The 15,185-nt window shown below is 48.4% G+C and overlaps 1 protein-coding gene and 1 long non-coding RNA gene across 2 annotated transcripts; both read right to left on the bottom strand.

Moving 5' to 3' along the window:
- Positions 1–462: 462 nt before the first annotated feature.
- On the bottom strand, positions 463–1,241 carry LOC137839951 (janus kinase and microtubule-interacting protein 3-like). The gene is made up of 2 exons (XM_068649766.1): positions 788–1,241; positions 463–708 (listed from the first exon to the last, which is right to left on the bottom strand). Exons 1-2 carry the CDS (start codon positions 998–1,000, stop codon positions 592–594), a joined length of 330 nt encoding a protein of 109 aa, XP_068505867.1. The 5' UTR covers positions 1,001–1,241; the 3' UTR covers positions 463–591.
- Positions 1,242–11,854: 10,613 nt separating this feature from the next.
- Positions 11,855–14,488, bottom strand: LOC137839944 (uncharacterized). Its single transcript, XR_011086341.1, has 4 exons — positions 14,269–14,488; positions 14,045–14,091; positions 13,844–13,921; positions 11,855–11,970 (listed from the first exon to the last, which is right to left on the bottom strand). It is a non-coding gene; the product is annotated as an uncharacterized lncRNA (long non-coding RNA).
- Between the last annotated feature and the right edge of the window lie 697 nt (positions 14,489–15,185).

Below are 15,185 nucleotides of genomic sequence, written 5' to 3'. Positions count from 1 at the left end.
AACCGAAGACGTGCGTGTTCCGCCCACGCTGGATTTATTTGCACCTTTGAAAAGACACCGTATTGCCGCAGATGTGGCAAAGAGTACTTTTGGGCATCTGAGACGGAAGGATGTCCAAAGCATCACGTCACCTGCTCTGGTAGGCATGGTGGTGGGACGTTGAGGTCAACCGCTTTGGGGTTGGCTGAATCTTTGATCGCAGGATGCCACACACTTGAAGACAGAAGCAGAAAAGCAGAGCTAAATGCAAAATGTACTCACCGGTGACTCCAATTTTTTTCCCCCCTGAAGAAACAGCTGGACGGGTGGCACCGGCTGGCCAGTGGGACTCTTGTTATTCTGACCCTTTTTAGTGCGCGTTTGGGGCAACAACCGTTTTTTGTGGCGCTCTCTTCTGGTTCAAAAGTGCCCTGCATGTGAATTTGCTTTTCCTGCCTTCTGATTGGATGAGCGCCGGTGTGACGCGGTGCCTCTGTCACCGTGGCGGGGGGTATACGTTGGCATCGGAGCGTCTGCCAACGTCTGAGACCGGCTGGCAGTGTATCGGAGGTGTCGAGTGCGGTGCCGCTGGAGCTCACTCACCAGCTGGTGTTAGGGCCACAGAATGAAGGCCAAGGAGAAGAATAGAAAGAGAAACAGAAACTTCTCCTCCAATTGTTTGATTTGTCTCTTCTGAGCTTCGATGAATTCTTTCAGCTCTTTGTTCCTCTAGGACGGACAAATGGAAAGTGGCATTCAAAAGCCAGTAAGCGTGCAAGTAAGTGCCGGGCTGGCTTTGGGCCCTTACCTGTTGCGCGCTGTGCAGCAGATCCATTCTCTCTTGGAGGATGCAAGCGTCGCGCTCCCTCAACTCGCACATCAGGGCTCGCTTCCATTGGTCCACGGCGCTCCTAAGCTCTTCTCTCTGATCCGCCGTCAGCACGTCATTCACGCCAGCGTGGCTGGCTTTTTCGCCGTCCGTGGCGGGGCAGTCCCGCTGCGGTAGCGCCTCGTACAACATGGCCTCCAGCTCCAGGATCCTCTGGGCCGCAATCCTCGTCCATCAGTGGTCCGGCGGGAGATTTGAGGGCGGCTTACCTTATGAGCCTGGTCCATGGAACACTTCCTGAAGTCCAACTCTTCATCCAGGTAGCCCTTCTGCTTGCAGAACATATCCTAGCACAGCTCAAGGTCAGAATTGTTGGGGCACATTGCCGGAGTTCCCCTTGGCTGATGTCGCGTGTCTGTCTACCTTCTCACTTTCAATGTCCAACATCTTCTGTTGAAGTGCTGACTTGGTCACTTTGATGTATTCTAACCACTGAGGAAAGGCTGCTGTCACATAAGCAGAATGCGAGAGCGTGCGTGGACGTGCGCGTTACCTTCTCGGCTAGGGTGAGAAGGGGGGGGTTGGTCCAGTAATGCCAGACGGATGAGTGACTGAAGAATGTAGCTATTTTGTCTGAGAAAAAGGTGTGCTCATTGATGAGCTTACCTGTCCTTGTTGCTTCAGCGCTGACTCCAGATCTGCTACTCTGCTTTGATAGTGACCCATTTCTACCATCAGCTTTTCTCTGGTCTGAAAGGAGGAGGAGGGAGGCTCCTCCTCCTCCTTTCAGACCAGAGAACACCCGAGGCTGGGTGAGAACGGGGAGGCTGCGACCCGGCCGGGGGTTGCGGGAAGGGGCGCCACCTTGATCTCCTTCTCGGCGTCGTAGTCCCCTTCGCTGGTCTGGGCTAGCAGAGCGTAGGCTCGTTGCAGCGCTTGATATTCTTGCGTCAGCTGGCGGTAGCGAAGCTCCGCCTCTTCATGCACACACCAATGCAACACAGCACTAGTACCAGAATCAGTCAGACCGGCGACAAAGCACCCGCGACGCAAAGACGAGTCCGATTCCAGGCTGAAGAGGAATGTTTGGTGCCAATACGCTGGCAGAAATGGCGGGCTACCTCTTCGGGTTCCGTGTCGGGGGTTCTGTCGGTGTGAAAAGACAAGGACGATCCGTCCGAGTCCACCAACACGTCTTCGTCGTAGCCGTAAAATGTTTCGATGACCTGCGGGCGCGGAAGCAAACATCTCTCTGAACAAACTGAAGCGACACCTCACGATGAATCGACGAGAGGAACGATAGCGAGAAAAAGGCCATTTCATCTTGCGCAACACCAAGCAGCCGCAAACAAACAGACTCACCTTGCAGGACCTCACGCTTTGTTCCTCCTCAGAGATTCTCGACGTCGGTATCGTAGCAGCAAATCTCTCTCCTGTCGACACAAATAATCCGCCTTTGAGATTCTTTGGATGCAAAGGGAACGAACGGCTCCGGCGCAGAAACAAACGCGACTCACAATGACATTTCTGACATGAGCTCCTGTCTCCAGAGCCTGAAAAACACGTCACCGGCGATGATTGGAGGGACGCTCGTCTTTTCCAAAAGTGACAACTACAGGGTGTGTCAGGGTTTTCCAGATTATCTTTATCGTATCATTGTGTTGCTTTGACTTTGACTGCGACCTGTAATAAATAATATTATTTATCCCTTATTTATCCCTATCGCTTATCCCTTCCTACACAAAGTCGTAAAACACCCCTTGCTATGTTTTGACTAGAGGTCAAGGGCTTCCTCTATTCAATCCACTCTTACACCCACCCTGTTTCTCTTAATTAAAATGCTCGTGCAGGAGCCGAGAGTCAGACTTCATTCGTACAACGGATGGACTCTCCACCTGCAGGTGTCCAAAAGAACTTACTTGTCTCCCGTGTGGTTCTTGCAAAATAAGTTGGAGCGAGCGCAACTCTAACAGGGTGCATTTTGCCACTAGCTGCCTACGGACAATGACGTCGCGCTCGCGGCTCATGGTTGACGGGCTGAGCAGCCCGGCAAGTCCGTCGTTTTCAGCGCACAGCGAGTGGCAAAGGCGCTGACAAAACGGGAGCTTTGAGCTGCTGAAAACGGCAAAACAAGTCTAAAGCGTGTTCAAACGCGTGCGCACAATGCTCCTGCTTGAAAGGTCGGAATTTAAGGGGCCAATTTTTTGGATGGCGGCCGCCGGCCAAGCTTTGGACGGAAAAGGTTTCCTGGCGACAGCGAGCGAGCGCGGCGCTGCCGTACGTGCACCGAGTCGCCTGCCTGAAGACCTTGGACAAGTCGTCGATGATGTGCCGCTGCTCCACAACTTGAAGGAACTCCATTTCACCGTCCTGCTGGCCGCAACCGCGGTCCAGGTCATTGAGCGAACTAGGCCTTCTCTGTGGAACACAAATGCAGTGGACTCTGTTGGCACGCCGCCGTTGTCCGCGTCGACTTACCAAGCTTGCCATCTCCTCGTTCTCCTGGGTGACAAAGCGCACTTTGTTTTCAAGGCGACACAGCACCAGCGAGAGTTCTTCATTCTTCCTGCTCAGGCGTTTGTTTTTGTACAGGAGTGGCAGAAACTGGCTTTCTGTTTCTCTCAGTCGCTTTAGCTGCAAGCATGAAGTGCGGGATGTGAAAGACGCACAACACGCGGGCCAGAACGTATCCATTCCTTTTGCATCGGTTTGAACGGAATCGTGGCTTTGGCTCCCAATAAAAGACATCTACCAGGCAACCGACTCGCCGCGCCGCTCAACTAATAAGCAAGCGCAATGGGTCCCTCGCTGGATGGCGCGCATCAAACGTAGCGCAAACCTTCAAGCGTGCCGTCAATAAATTACCAGTTCATTGCGCTCTTCAGAAAGCAGGGCGTTTCGATCCTCCAGTTTCCTGATGACTGCGCTGAGCTCAGCGATTTTCAGATGAAACCGTCGCGTGTCCCGATCCTCCTGAGACTGAAAACGCCCCGCAACACACACACACAAGCACTCGTTCAAAGTTCAAAACTGTTTTTGTGCTACCTTCCTCCAGCAACGAACTAAGTCATGCGTACTGCAAGTGTGTGATGAGGTGGCTTACGCAATGAAGAGGATTGCTAGTAGCGGCGTTGACCCCACTTCCAGGGTAGTTTAGGCCCGCCCTTTGGGAATCCCTCAGGGCAGCGATCTGCTGCTCGGCAGCCTGAGTCTGCAGCTGAAGGCGGTGGACGTGGCCGGCCCCAGGGCTTCATCCAAAACACTAACCGCTCTGTCTTTCAGCTTGATCTCATCCGTCTGGATGTACAAACGGGGAGCGCTCAGGCAGGCGGGCAAACTCATTTGCCAGAATTGTGACAAAAACAAAGAGAGCAACCGGCCAATTTTTTTCTTGAATCGACTAGAACACCTTTGCTGTGACAAAAGCGAAGCGAGCAACCGGACATTTTCTTCTTGTGAAATAGAATAGAATAGAATGCCTTAGGTGTCATTGCACTGCAGGTATACAACGAAATTGGGAACATAGCCACGCACCGCGCGTCTGATCAGTCCTACCAGTCGGCGGATCTCCCTCTCGCAGTCTCTCTTGGTTCGGCTCAGCTCCTCCCGATGCTGGTGATGAGCCGATCGGAGCTCGGCCGCTCGGGACTGCCAGGCCTGCTGGGCCGCTGCCAGGGCTTCTTCCGCGCTCCTGGTGGAGGCGACACCGCTCGGTCTCCCGACACCGCCGCGTCTCCTCCACCTCCGCCAGCAAAGCGCCCCCCCTCCTCACCTGAGCAGACATTGCGCCACACCGGGCCGTTGAGACCGCAACGGAGCGCCGCGACGCTTACTGGGGACAAGCTACACAATACGGTTGCGGCCGCATCGAAGCCCGACGTGGCGTGCGGATAGTCAGACACGGATAGAGCGGATCACCTTGTCCATGGAGCCGTCCCTCAGGCTGAGGACCAAGGCATTCAGTCGCTGGATCTCTCCATCTTTGATTTTGATCACTCTCATCAGCTCCATTTCATGCTGCCGCAGTAATGTCTCCCTGGTAATGGCTAACTCTTTCTGCTTCTCCTCATGGAGTTTGCTTTTGAGTTCCGTCATGGCGGCGGTGGCACGGTGGTGCTCCGCCCGCAGGTCCTGACTTCTCTCTCTCTCCAGACAGCTGACCTGACATGACTTAGACTTAGACAAACTTTATTGTCATCTTGTCTGCACATGGTGCATACAAAACGAAATTCCGTTGCATACGTCTTACAACAAAGTAGTGATATTGCAGTTGAATAGAAGTAACATATCCTATGAAAAAATATATATATATATATATTAAAAATAAGTATAAAGTGCAGCAGTGATAATTATGCAATAGTGCAAGTAGGCAAAACAGTATTCAAGAGTGTGCAGAGGAATGCTAAACCATGTATTAAACTTCTATTTAAAGGGTTTATACAAGTTCAGTAAAGTTGGTAGTGCGAGATAGTGCAAGATAGAGGTCCGTAGTGTCATAAAGTACAGTTCTGTGAATGTGTGATGCAGAGTTCAGTTTAGAGCTCAACAGTTCTAGTGTTCAACAGTCTGATGACAGCAGGGAAAAAGCTGTTGCAGAACCTGGTGGACCTGCAGCGGATGCTGCAAACCTCTTCCCAGAGGGCAGCAGGGAGAACAGTCCATGGTGGGGGTGTGATGGGTCATTGATGATGTTACGGGCACGGGACATGCAGCGCTGAGATGAAATGTCCTGAATGGAGGGAAGAGGAGCCCCTATGATCCTCTCTGCTGTCCTCACCACTCTCCTCACGTTCTTCCAATCGGAGGCGGTGCAGCCTCCACACCACACAGAGAGACAGCTTGTCAGAATGCTCTCTATGGTGCTCCTGTAGAACGTCCTCATGATGGGTGGGGCCAGGTGGGCTCTCCTCATCCTCCGCAGGAAGTACAAGCGCTTCTGTGCCCTCTTGACCAGTGCCGTAGTGTTCATAGTCCAGGTGAGGTCTTCTGTGATGTGGACCCCCAGGAATTTGGTGCTGCTGACCACCTCCACAGCTGAGCTGTTGATGATCAGTGGAGCGTGGTGAGGCTGTTTTTTCCTGAAGTCGACGATGATCTCCTTCATCTTCTCCTCATTCAGGATCAGGCTGTTTTCTCTGCACCAGCCCACCAGCTGCTCCACCTCCTCTCTGTAGTCCAGGTCGTTGTTGTCTCTGATGAGCCCCACCACCGTTGTGTCGTCTGCTGACTTCACGATGTGATTGGTGGTGAACCTGAGGACGCAGTCGTGTGTCATCAGGGTGCACAGCAGGGGGCTCAGGACGCAGCCCTGAAGGGAGCCTGTGCTGAGGGTGATGACATCAGAGGTGTTCTGTCCGACCCGGACTGACTGAGGTCTGTTGGTGAGGAAGTCTAGCAGCCAGTTGCGAAGGGGGGTGTTGAAGCCCAGGTGTTCCAATTTTCCTACCAGATGCTGTGGGATGATGGTGTTAAACGCTGAGCTGAAGTCCAGGAACAGCCTCCGCACATGGGTGTTCTTCTCCTCCAGGTGAGCCAGGCTCAGGTGAAGAACGGAGGAGATGGCTTCCTGAGTGGAGCGGTTTTGCCGGTCGGCAAACTGGAACGGGTCAAATAATAGGGGGAGTCTGGAAACGATGTGACCTTTAAGCAGCCTTTCGAAGCACTTCATCATAACCGGAGTCAGTGCAACAGGCCGGTAATCATTAAATGAGGTGATTTGAGGTTTCTTCGGCACCGGAATGATGGAGGCAGTCTTAAAGCACGCCGGCACTGTGGCTTGGCCCAGCGAGGTGTTAAAAATGTCTGTGATGACCCCAGCCAGATGACTTGCACATTCCCTGAACACACGCCCAGGAATGTTGTCCGGGCCAGGGGCCTTACAGGGGTTGACTCTCCTCAGGGTCTTCAACACATCGGCGGAGTCAAGGCAGAGTACCTCCTCTTCCTGATGGGGGACAGTTTTAACTGCTGGAGTGCCGTTTAGTGCCTCGAACCTCCCAAAGAAGTTATTTAGACCATTTAGAAAGTCAGCATCAACTACACCCACCGGGGGGGGGAGGGTGAGTTGTCGTCTGTAATCGCCCGTATGCCTTGCCACATACTCCTGATGTTTTTGACGTCGTGGAAACGATCCTGAAATTTTCGACTGCGGTCTCGCTTCGCTATCCTGATGGCACGGTTCAAGTTGGCTCTCGCTGTCCTCAGTGTCTCCTTGTCGCCAGACTTGAAGGCAGAGTTCCGCGCTCGTAGCGTTTGACGTACCTCCTCAGTCATCCAGGGTCGTTGGTTGCCCCGGGTGATGATATTCTTAGTGGTGCTGACGTCCTCGGTGCATTTGTTGATGTAGGCTGACACAGTCATGGCACACGCATGTCTAATCTACATCGGGAAAACTGGGAGGGAGGGAGGCAGGCAGGGAGGCAGGCAGTGTCTGTCTGTTGAGGTTTTCACCTTGTTCTTCTCCTGCTGAAGTTCTAACTGGACGTCCATCAGTTTGGTTCTCAGCTCGTCATTGGCGGCCTGAAGGGCGTCCGTTCGCTCCGCCTTGGCCCGCCCTGCCGGAGCTCGTTTGGACATCTCTTACTCGAGTCTCGCCCGGTCGTCAGTCAGAGATCACAACATTTGTACCTGGAGAGCACAAACGCAGCGCTGTTTTCCACTGGCTTCGAACTCAACTTCAATCGGTACCGTAACTTACAACATCATAAACATAGAACTAGCTTGACTTATTCATTGAATAAATGCATTTGGTTCTTCAAAACTGCATCACGCAACATAGCGTGACCGAGACGGCCGTTATCCACCTGCGTGAAGTTATTTGGTGAAATGAATGAGATGTTTAAGACACCATCGTTCTGTCTCTATGTAGATGAAGGGAAATAATCGATTGCTGAAGGTCCAAAGGTGTTGTGATAAACAAATAAACATATTAGTGATTAGTGACATATTTGTGATAGACATATTAGGCAGGATAATCACATATGTTAACGTGACTGCCCACACTGTATTTATTTATGGTTATTTGTTAAATCGAGTACTGTTAGACATGAAATAGGAAGTGTTTAACATAAATGGAAGACGAAAGGGGTACTCACCATTGTAGCTCCTGCTGGTCAATGATACGAGCCTCTTCTTGCAGTGGAAAACATACAGCCAACAAACACCGTGGAACCTAAAGGAATGAAATTAAACATTAACATTTAGCCTCAACCAACATTCACAGATACAACGCAACGCAAACTACACAAACGTAAATCTTTTTAAACACAATGAGTTGTACTTACCGTGTACGCTCTAGACGGTCCACTTGCAAGCAGAAAATAAAGATATTTCTGTTGATAATCGTCGTGTTTGTATCCGGTGTCTCGCTCAAGGCCATTGCGCCCACAGATTTGAATTTTGGCGAGAGTTCAGCCTATTGACGTCATTTCCGCGGTGTAATACCCGCATATCTGAAACGGCAAAGTTAAGAGTAGAGTTAAATAAAGTTTTTAGTCAACGCAATAATTTACAACCGTTGACCAGTCGAAATAATCGTCGAAATTTGGCGTCTGTGGCTGGAAGCAGACGCCGAGTTCGACATTCCTCCCAAACGCCACACTCCCTCGCTTTTCAGGGCTAAAAAAAAACAGTTGTAATTACCTTGTACGCTCTAGACGGTCAAGTTGCAAGCTGAAAACAAAAATATTTGCCTTGTAAGTCATCGTGTTACTAACCGCTGTGTCTTGTTTGCCAGAATTGCCGCTTTCCTACTTCCTGTTGCAAGCCACGCCCACGGATTATAATTTTGCCGTGAGTTCCGCCTATTGACGTCATGTCCGCGTGACATGACTGCGACGTAATATTATCTAAAACTGTTTGTGCGGTATTGTGTTGTTCTGTGCGGTATTGTGTTATTCTGTGCGGCGTCGTGTTGTTCTGTGCGGCGTCGTGTTGTTCAGTGCGACGTTGTGTTGTTCAGTGCGGCATGGTGTTGTTCAGTGCGGCATGGTGTTGTTCAGTGCGGCATGGTGTTGTTCAGTGCGGCATGGTGTTGTTCAGTGCGGCATAATGTTGTTCAGTGCGGCATGGTGTTGTTCAGTGCGGCATAATGTTGTTCAGTGCGGCATGGTGTTGTTCAGTGCGGCATAATGTTGTTCAGTAAGCCATAATGTTGTTCAGTGCGGCATGGTGTTGTTCAGTGCGGGATGGTGTTGTTCAGTGCAGGATGGTGTTGTTCAGTGCGGCATGGTGTTGTTCAGTGCGGCATGGTGTTGTTCAATGCGGCATGGTGTTGTTCAATGCGGCATGGTGTTGTTCAGTGCGGGATGGTGTTGTTCAGTGCAGGATGGTGTTGTTCAGTGCGGCATGGTGTTGTTCAATGCGGCATGGTGTTGTTCAGTGCGGCATGGTGTTGTTCAGTGCGGCATGGTGTTGTTCAGTGCGGCATGGTGTTGTTCAGTGCGGAATGGTGTTGTTCAGTGCGGCATGGTGTTGTTCAGTGTGGGATGGTGTTGTTCAATGCGGGATCGTGTTGTTCAGTACGGGGTGGTGTTGTTCAGTGCAGGATGGTGTTGTTCAGTGCAGGATGGTGTTGTTCAGTGCGGCATGGTGTTGTTCAATGCAGGATCGTGTTGTTCAGTGCAGCATGGTGTTGTTCAGTGCAGCATGGTGTTGTTCAGTGCGGCATGGTGTTGTTCAATGCGGCATGGTGTTGTTCAGTGCGGGATGGTGTTGTTCAGTGCGGCATGGTGTTTTTCAGTGCGGCATAATGTTGTTCAGTGCAGCATGGTGTTGTTCAGTGCGGCATGGTGTTGTTCAGTGCGACATAATGTTGTTCAGTGCGGCATAATGTTGTTCAGTGCGGCATGGTGTTGTTCAGTGCGGCATGGTGTTGTTCAGTGCGGCATGGTGTTGTTCAGTGCGGCATGGTGTTGTTCAGTGCAGGATGGTGTTGTTCAGTGCAGGATGGTGTTGTTCAATGCGGCATGGTGTTGTTCAGTGCGGGATGGTGTTGTTCAGTGCAGGATGGTGTTGTTCAGTGCGGCATGGTGTTGTTCAGTGCGGAATGGTGTTGTTCAGTGCGGCATGGTGTTGTTCAGTGCGGCATGGTGTTGTTCAGTGCGGCATGGTGTTGTTCAGTGCAGGATGGTGTTGTTCAATGCGGGATGGTGTTGTTCAGTGCGGGATGGTGTTGTTCAGTGCAGGATGGTGTTGTTCAGTGCGGCATGGTGTTGTTCAATGCGGCATGGTGTTGTTCAGTGCAGGATGGTGTTGTTCAGTGCGGCATGGTGTTGTTCAATGCGGCATGGTGTTGTTCAATGCGGCATGGTGTTGTTCAGTGCGGCATGGTGTTGTTCAGTGCGGCATGGTGTTGTTCAGTGCAGCGTAATGTTGTTCAGTGCGGCATGGTGTTGTTCAGTGCGGAATGGTGTTGTTCAGTGCGGCATGGTGTTGTTCAGTGCGGGATGGTGTTGTTCAGTGCGGCATGGTGTTGCTCAGTGCGGCATGGTGTTGTTCAGTGCGGGATGGTGTTGTTCAGTGCGGCATGGTGTTGTTCAGTGCGGCATGGTGTTGTTCAGTGCGGCATGGTGTTGTTCAGTGCGGCATGGTGTTGTTCAGTGCGGCATAATGTTGTTCAGTGCGCCATAATGTTGTTCAGTGCGGCATGGTGTTGTTCAGTGCGGGATGGTGTTGTTCAGTGCAGGATGGTGTTGTTCAGTGCGGCATGGTGTTGTTCAATGCGGGATCGTGTTGTTCAGTGCGGCATGGTGTTGTTCAGTGCGGCATGGTGTTGTTCAGTGCAGCATAATGTTGTTCAGTGCGGCATGGTGTTGTTCAGTGCGGAATGGTGTTGTTCAGTGCGGCATGGTGTTGTTCAGTGCGGCATGGTGTTGTTCAGTGCGGCATGGTGTTGTTCAGTGCGGCATGGTGTTGTTCAGTGCGGGATGGTGTTCAATGCGGGATCGTGTTGTTCAGTGCGGCATGGTGTTGTTCAGTGCGGCATGGTGTTGTTCAGTGCGGCATGGTGTTGTTTAGTGCGGCATGGTGTTGTTCATTTCGGCATAATGTTGTTCAGTGCGGCATAATGTTGTTTAGTGCGGCATGGTGTTGTTCAGTGCGGGATGGTGTTGTTCAGTGCGTTATAATGTTGTTCAGTGCGGCATGGTGTTGTTCAGTGCGGCATGGTGTTGTTCAGTGCGGCATAATGTTGTTCAGTGCGGCATAATGTTGTTCAGTGCGGGATGGTGTTGTTCAGTGCGGGATGGTGTTGTTCAGTGCGGCATGGTGTTCAATGCGGAATGGTGTTGTTCAGTGCAGGATGGTGTTGTTCAGTGCGGCATGGTTTTGTTCAGTGCGGCATAATGTTGTTCAGTGCGGCATGGTGTTGTTCAGTGCGGCATGGTGTTGTTCAGTGCGGCATGGTGTTGTTCAGTGCGGCATGGTGTTGTTCAGTGCGGCATGGTGTTGTTCAGTGCGGCATAATGTTCAGTGAGGCATAATGTTGTTCAGTGCGGCATAATGTTGTTCAGTGCGGCATGGTGTTGTTCAGTGCGGGATGGTGTTGTTCAGTGCAGGATGGTGTTGTTCAGTGCGGGAGGATGTCTTTCAGTGCGGCATTGTGTCGTTCAGTGCGGCATGGTGTCTTTCAGTGCGGCATGGTGTCGTTCAGTGAGGCATGGTGTTGTTCAGTGCGGCATGGTGTTGTTTAGTGCGGCATGGTGTTGTTCAGTGCGGGATGGTGTTCAGTGCGGCATGGTGTTGTTCAGTGCGGTATCGTGTTGTTCAGTGCGGTATCGTGTTTCTCAGTGCGGTATCGTGTTGTTCAGTGCAGTATCGTTGTGTTGTTCGTATTGTGTTGTGTTGTTCGTAATGTGTTGTGTTGTTCGTATTGTGTTGTGTTGTTCGTATTGTGTTGTGTTGGTCGTATTGTGTTGTGTTGTTCATATTGTGTTGTTCATATTGTGTTGAGTTGTTCGTATTGTGTTGTGTTGTTCGTATTGTGTTGCCTTTAACACTTAGCCTCTAACACTTAGCCTCTAACACTTAGCCTCTAGCATCTAGAAGGTAAATAAATAGGAAGGAAGGACTCACCGGTGACGTCTTCGGCCACGTCCAAGCGTTGTACTTTGTATTTTCATCCTTCTGACAGTGGAAAACATAGCCAACAAACACCGTGGAACCTAAACGAATGAAAGAAAACTATCATTTGGCCACAACCAACATTCACAGATACAACACAATGTGACGTGCGGGGTTGAGGTTAAAGGTTGAGTGAAGGGCCCTCGTTTTAAACTACTTTTTTGAAAAGGATTGGGAACAAGTAAGACGTATTTAATTTATTTAATGGGAAGTAGTAAGAGCTATTGAATTTAATCTATGTATTATATTCTATTGTATTGTATTCTGTTGTATTCTTTTGGATTGTATTTAACTAACCCCACTAAAACTTCAGCCCACAAAAACTCGCCTCTGGCGCCTAGCCTCTGGCACTTAGCCTCTAACACGTAGCCTTTAACACTTAGCCTTTAACACTTAGCCTTTAACACTTAGCCTTTAACACTTAGCCTTTAACACTTAGCCTTTAACACTTAGCCTAGAAGGTGAATAAATAGGGTTAAAGGTTGAGTGAAGGGCCCTCGTTTTAAACTACTGTTTTGAAAAGGAGTGAGAACAAGTAAGACGTATTTAATTTATTTAATGGGAAGTAGTAAGACTTATTAAATTTATTTAATCTACTTTTCTTCCCAGGCAAAATTTGATGTGCTGCAATTCCAAATTTCCAAAGTGAATGAAGGAATGAAGTCCTTTAAATTATGATTTTGTATAAATACTAGGCATTAACACAAAATCGACGGCACAAAATGGGCAGACTTTACTTGTTTGAAAATGACTGGTTACAAGACAGACTTTTTTAATTTATTTAATGGGAAGAAGACTTAGTTTAATTGATCTATTTTTGTTCCCTGGCAAAATTTGATTTGCTGCAATTCCAAATTTCCAAAGTGAATGAAGGCAAGAAGTCGTTTAAATTATGATTTTGTTTAAATACTAGGCATGGACACAAAATCTACGGCACAAAATGGGCAGACTTTACTTGTTTGAAGAGGACTGGTTACAAGACAGACTTTTCTGATTTATTTATTGGGAAGAAGACTTATTTAGTTTATTTAATCTATTTTTGTTCCCTGGCAAAATTGGATTTGCTGAAACTGTATTTTGCCAAATCTTGCCTTGAGACCTGATAGGAAGTATTAAACGCTTAGTTAAATCAATACAAGTTGGTAGTAAGAGCGAGTAATGTTGGTTGAACCGATGAATGAAGGTTGAAAGCAATTTAAATTATGACTTTGTATAAATACTAGATATTAACAGAACATCTACTGCGCGAAATGGGCAGAGTTTACTTGTTTGAGAAGGAGTGGCTTATTCAAAACTAAGATTTATTTAATCTGTTTGTTCCCAGGCAAAATTGGATGTGATGCAATTCCAAATTTCACCACATGACGGTGCCCAATTTCGACTTCATAGGACATATTAAACACTTAGCTTGTTATTATGTTCAAGGTAATCAGATTTGTTTATTATTCTAATGGCCTCTTCAAAACTATTCTGGATTACTACTTTGGATCTATTCTACATTACTTGGCAACAACATACTCTGTAACAGATTAGGCAGTATAATCATATATGTTAACTTGAGAGTGCCCACACTCAATCTACTTATCGTGATGTGTTAAATCAATTACTGTTAGACATTATTTGTCTGATAATCTACCAAATCTTTGAATTGAAGAATTTGTGATTTAATTAATAGCTTGTTCAGGGTAATCAGACTTGTATATAATTCTAATGGCCTTCTTTTGAAAACTATTCTGAATTACAACTTTGGATCTTATATTACTTTGCAACAATCTACTCGGTGACAGATTAGGCAGTATAATCACATATGTTAACTTCAGTGCCCACACTGTATTTATTTATGGTTATTTGTTAAATCAAGTACTGTTAGACATGAAATAGGAAGTGTTTAACATAAATGTTATGGCTACTCACCATTGTAGCTCGCTCCTGGTCAATGATATGAGCCTCTTCTTGCAGTGGAAAACTTGCAGCCAACAAACACCGTGGAACCTAAAGGAATGAAATTAAACATTAACATTTCGCCTGGACCAACATTCACACGTACAACGCAACGCGGCTACACTTCTGCTATTACAAACGTAAATCTCCTTAAACACAACGAGTGTTACTTACCGTGTACGCTCTAGGCAAAATTGGATGTGATGCAATTCCAAATCTATCTGAAACGGCAGTTAAAAGTAGAGTTACATCAAGTTTTCTTTTTTAATCAACACAATCATTTACAACCGTTGACCAGAAAGAATCGTCGAAATTCGACGTCCCCCACAAACGCCACGCTCACTCGCTTTTCAGGGCAACAAAAGTACTTCTTTTTAAAAACGATGAGTTGTACTTACCGTGTTCGCTCTGGACGGTCCAGTTGCAAGCAGAAAATAAAAATATTTCTCTTGTTAGTCGTATGTTACCATCCGCTGTGTCTTTGTCAACATCGCCGCCATTTTCCTACTTCCTGCTGCGAGCCACGCCCACGGATTTAAATTTGGGCGGAAGCTCTTTCCATTGGCGTCGTTTTCGCGTATAGCAAATCCGATTGGTTGGGAAGGGGGCACGGTTATGCAGCCGAGGGGTCCTGTGATCGGTGGGATGTAAAGTAGGCGTCGACGTCACGTCCGCGTCACGTGACCACGACGTGGCAGACGTCATATAGCAACCGCTGTTTTGTTTAGTAGACTTACAGTTGTTATGCATTGACATAATGGCGCACACACCAAATAGATTTAAATAAATTAAATAATTCTTCTGCCCACTCTCTTTTAAACAAGTTAACTCTCCCCGCGGATTTGAATTCCGGCGAAAGTTACGCCCATCGACGTCACGTATGTCACGTGACCACGACGTGGCAGATGTCATATAGCAACCGCTGTTTTGTTTAGTAGATTTACAGTTGTTATGCATTGGCATAATGGTGTGCACTCAAAATAGATTTAAATAAATTAAATATTTCTTCTGCCCACTCCCTTTTAAACAAGTTAACTCTGCCCACGTCCATTGACGTCTTGTCTGCGTCACGTGACCACGACGTAGTGACGTCATATAGTAACCGCTGTTTTGATCAGTAGACTTAGTTATTATGCGTTGCCATAATGGCGCACTGGTTAGCATGGCCACCTCTTAAGCATGATGTTGCGGGTTCGACGCCTGATCAATGTTAGCATGGAGTGAGCTGAAGTGCATGGCGCTGAAGATTTGAATCTTTGAAATGCGCTGAGGTCTGACATATCAGGCAGAATGGTTTGCCATCACGTTCAACAAA

The sequence above is a fragment of the Syngnathus scovelli genome, unplaced genomic scaffold (genome assembly GCF_024217435.2).
Source record: "Syngnathus scovelli strain Florida unplaced genomic scaffold, RoL_Ssco_1.2 HiC_scaffold_28, whole genome shotgun sequence".
NCBI classification, from domain to species: domain Eukaryota; kingdom Metazoa; phylum Chordata; class Actinopteri; order Syngnathiformes; family Syngnathidae; genus Syngnathus; species Syngnathus scovelli.
The sequence above is the reverse complement of the archived record's forward strand: the minus strand, read 5'-3'. Positions and strand labels throughout refer to the sequence as shown.

Coding starts and splice junctions, on each gene's coding strand:
- LOC137839951 (XM_068649766.1), bottom strand. CDS start 1,000: ATGTTGTACGAGGCGCTACCGCAGCGGGACTGCCCCGCCACGGACGGC. Junction 709..787: donor TGCTGCACAGCGCGCAACAG/GTAAGGGCCCAA, acceptor TGTCCGTCCTAG/AGGAACAAAGAGCTGAAAGA.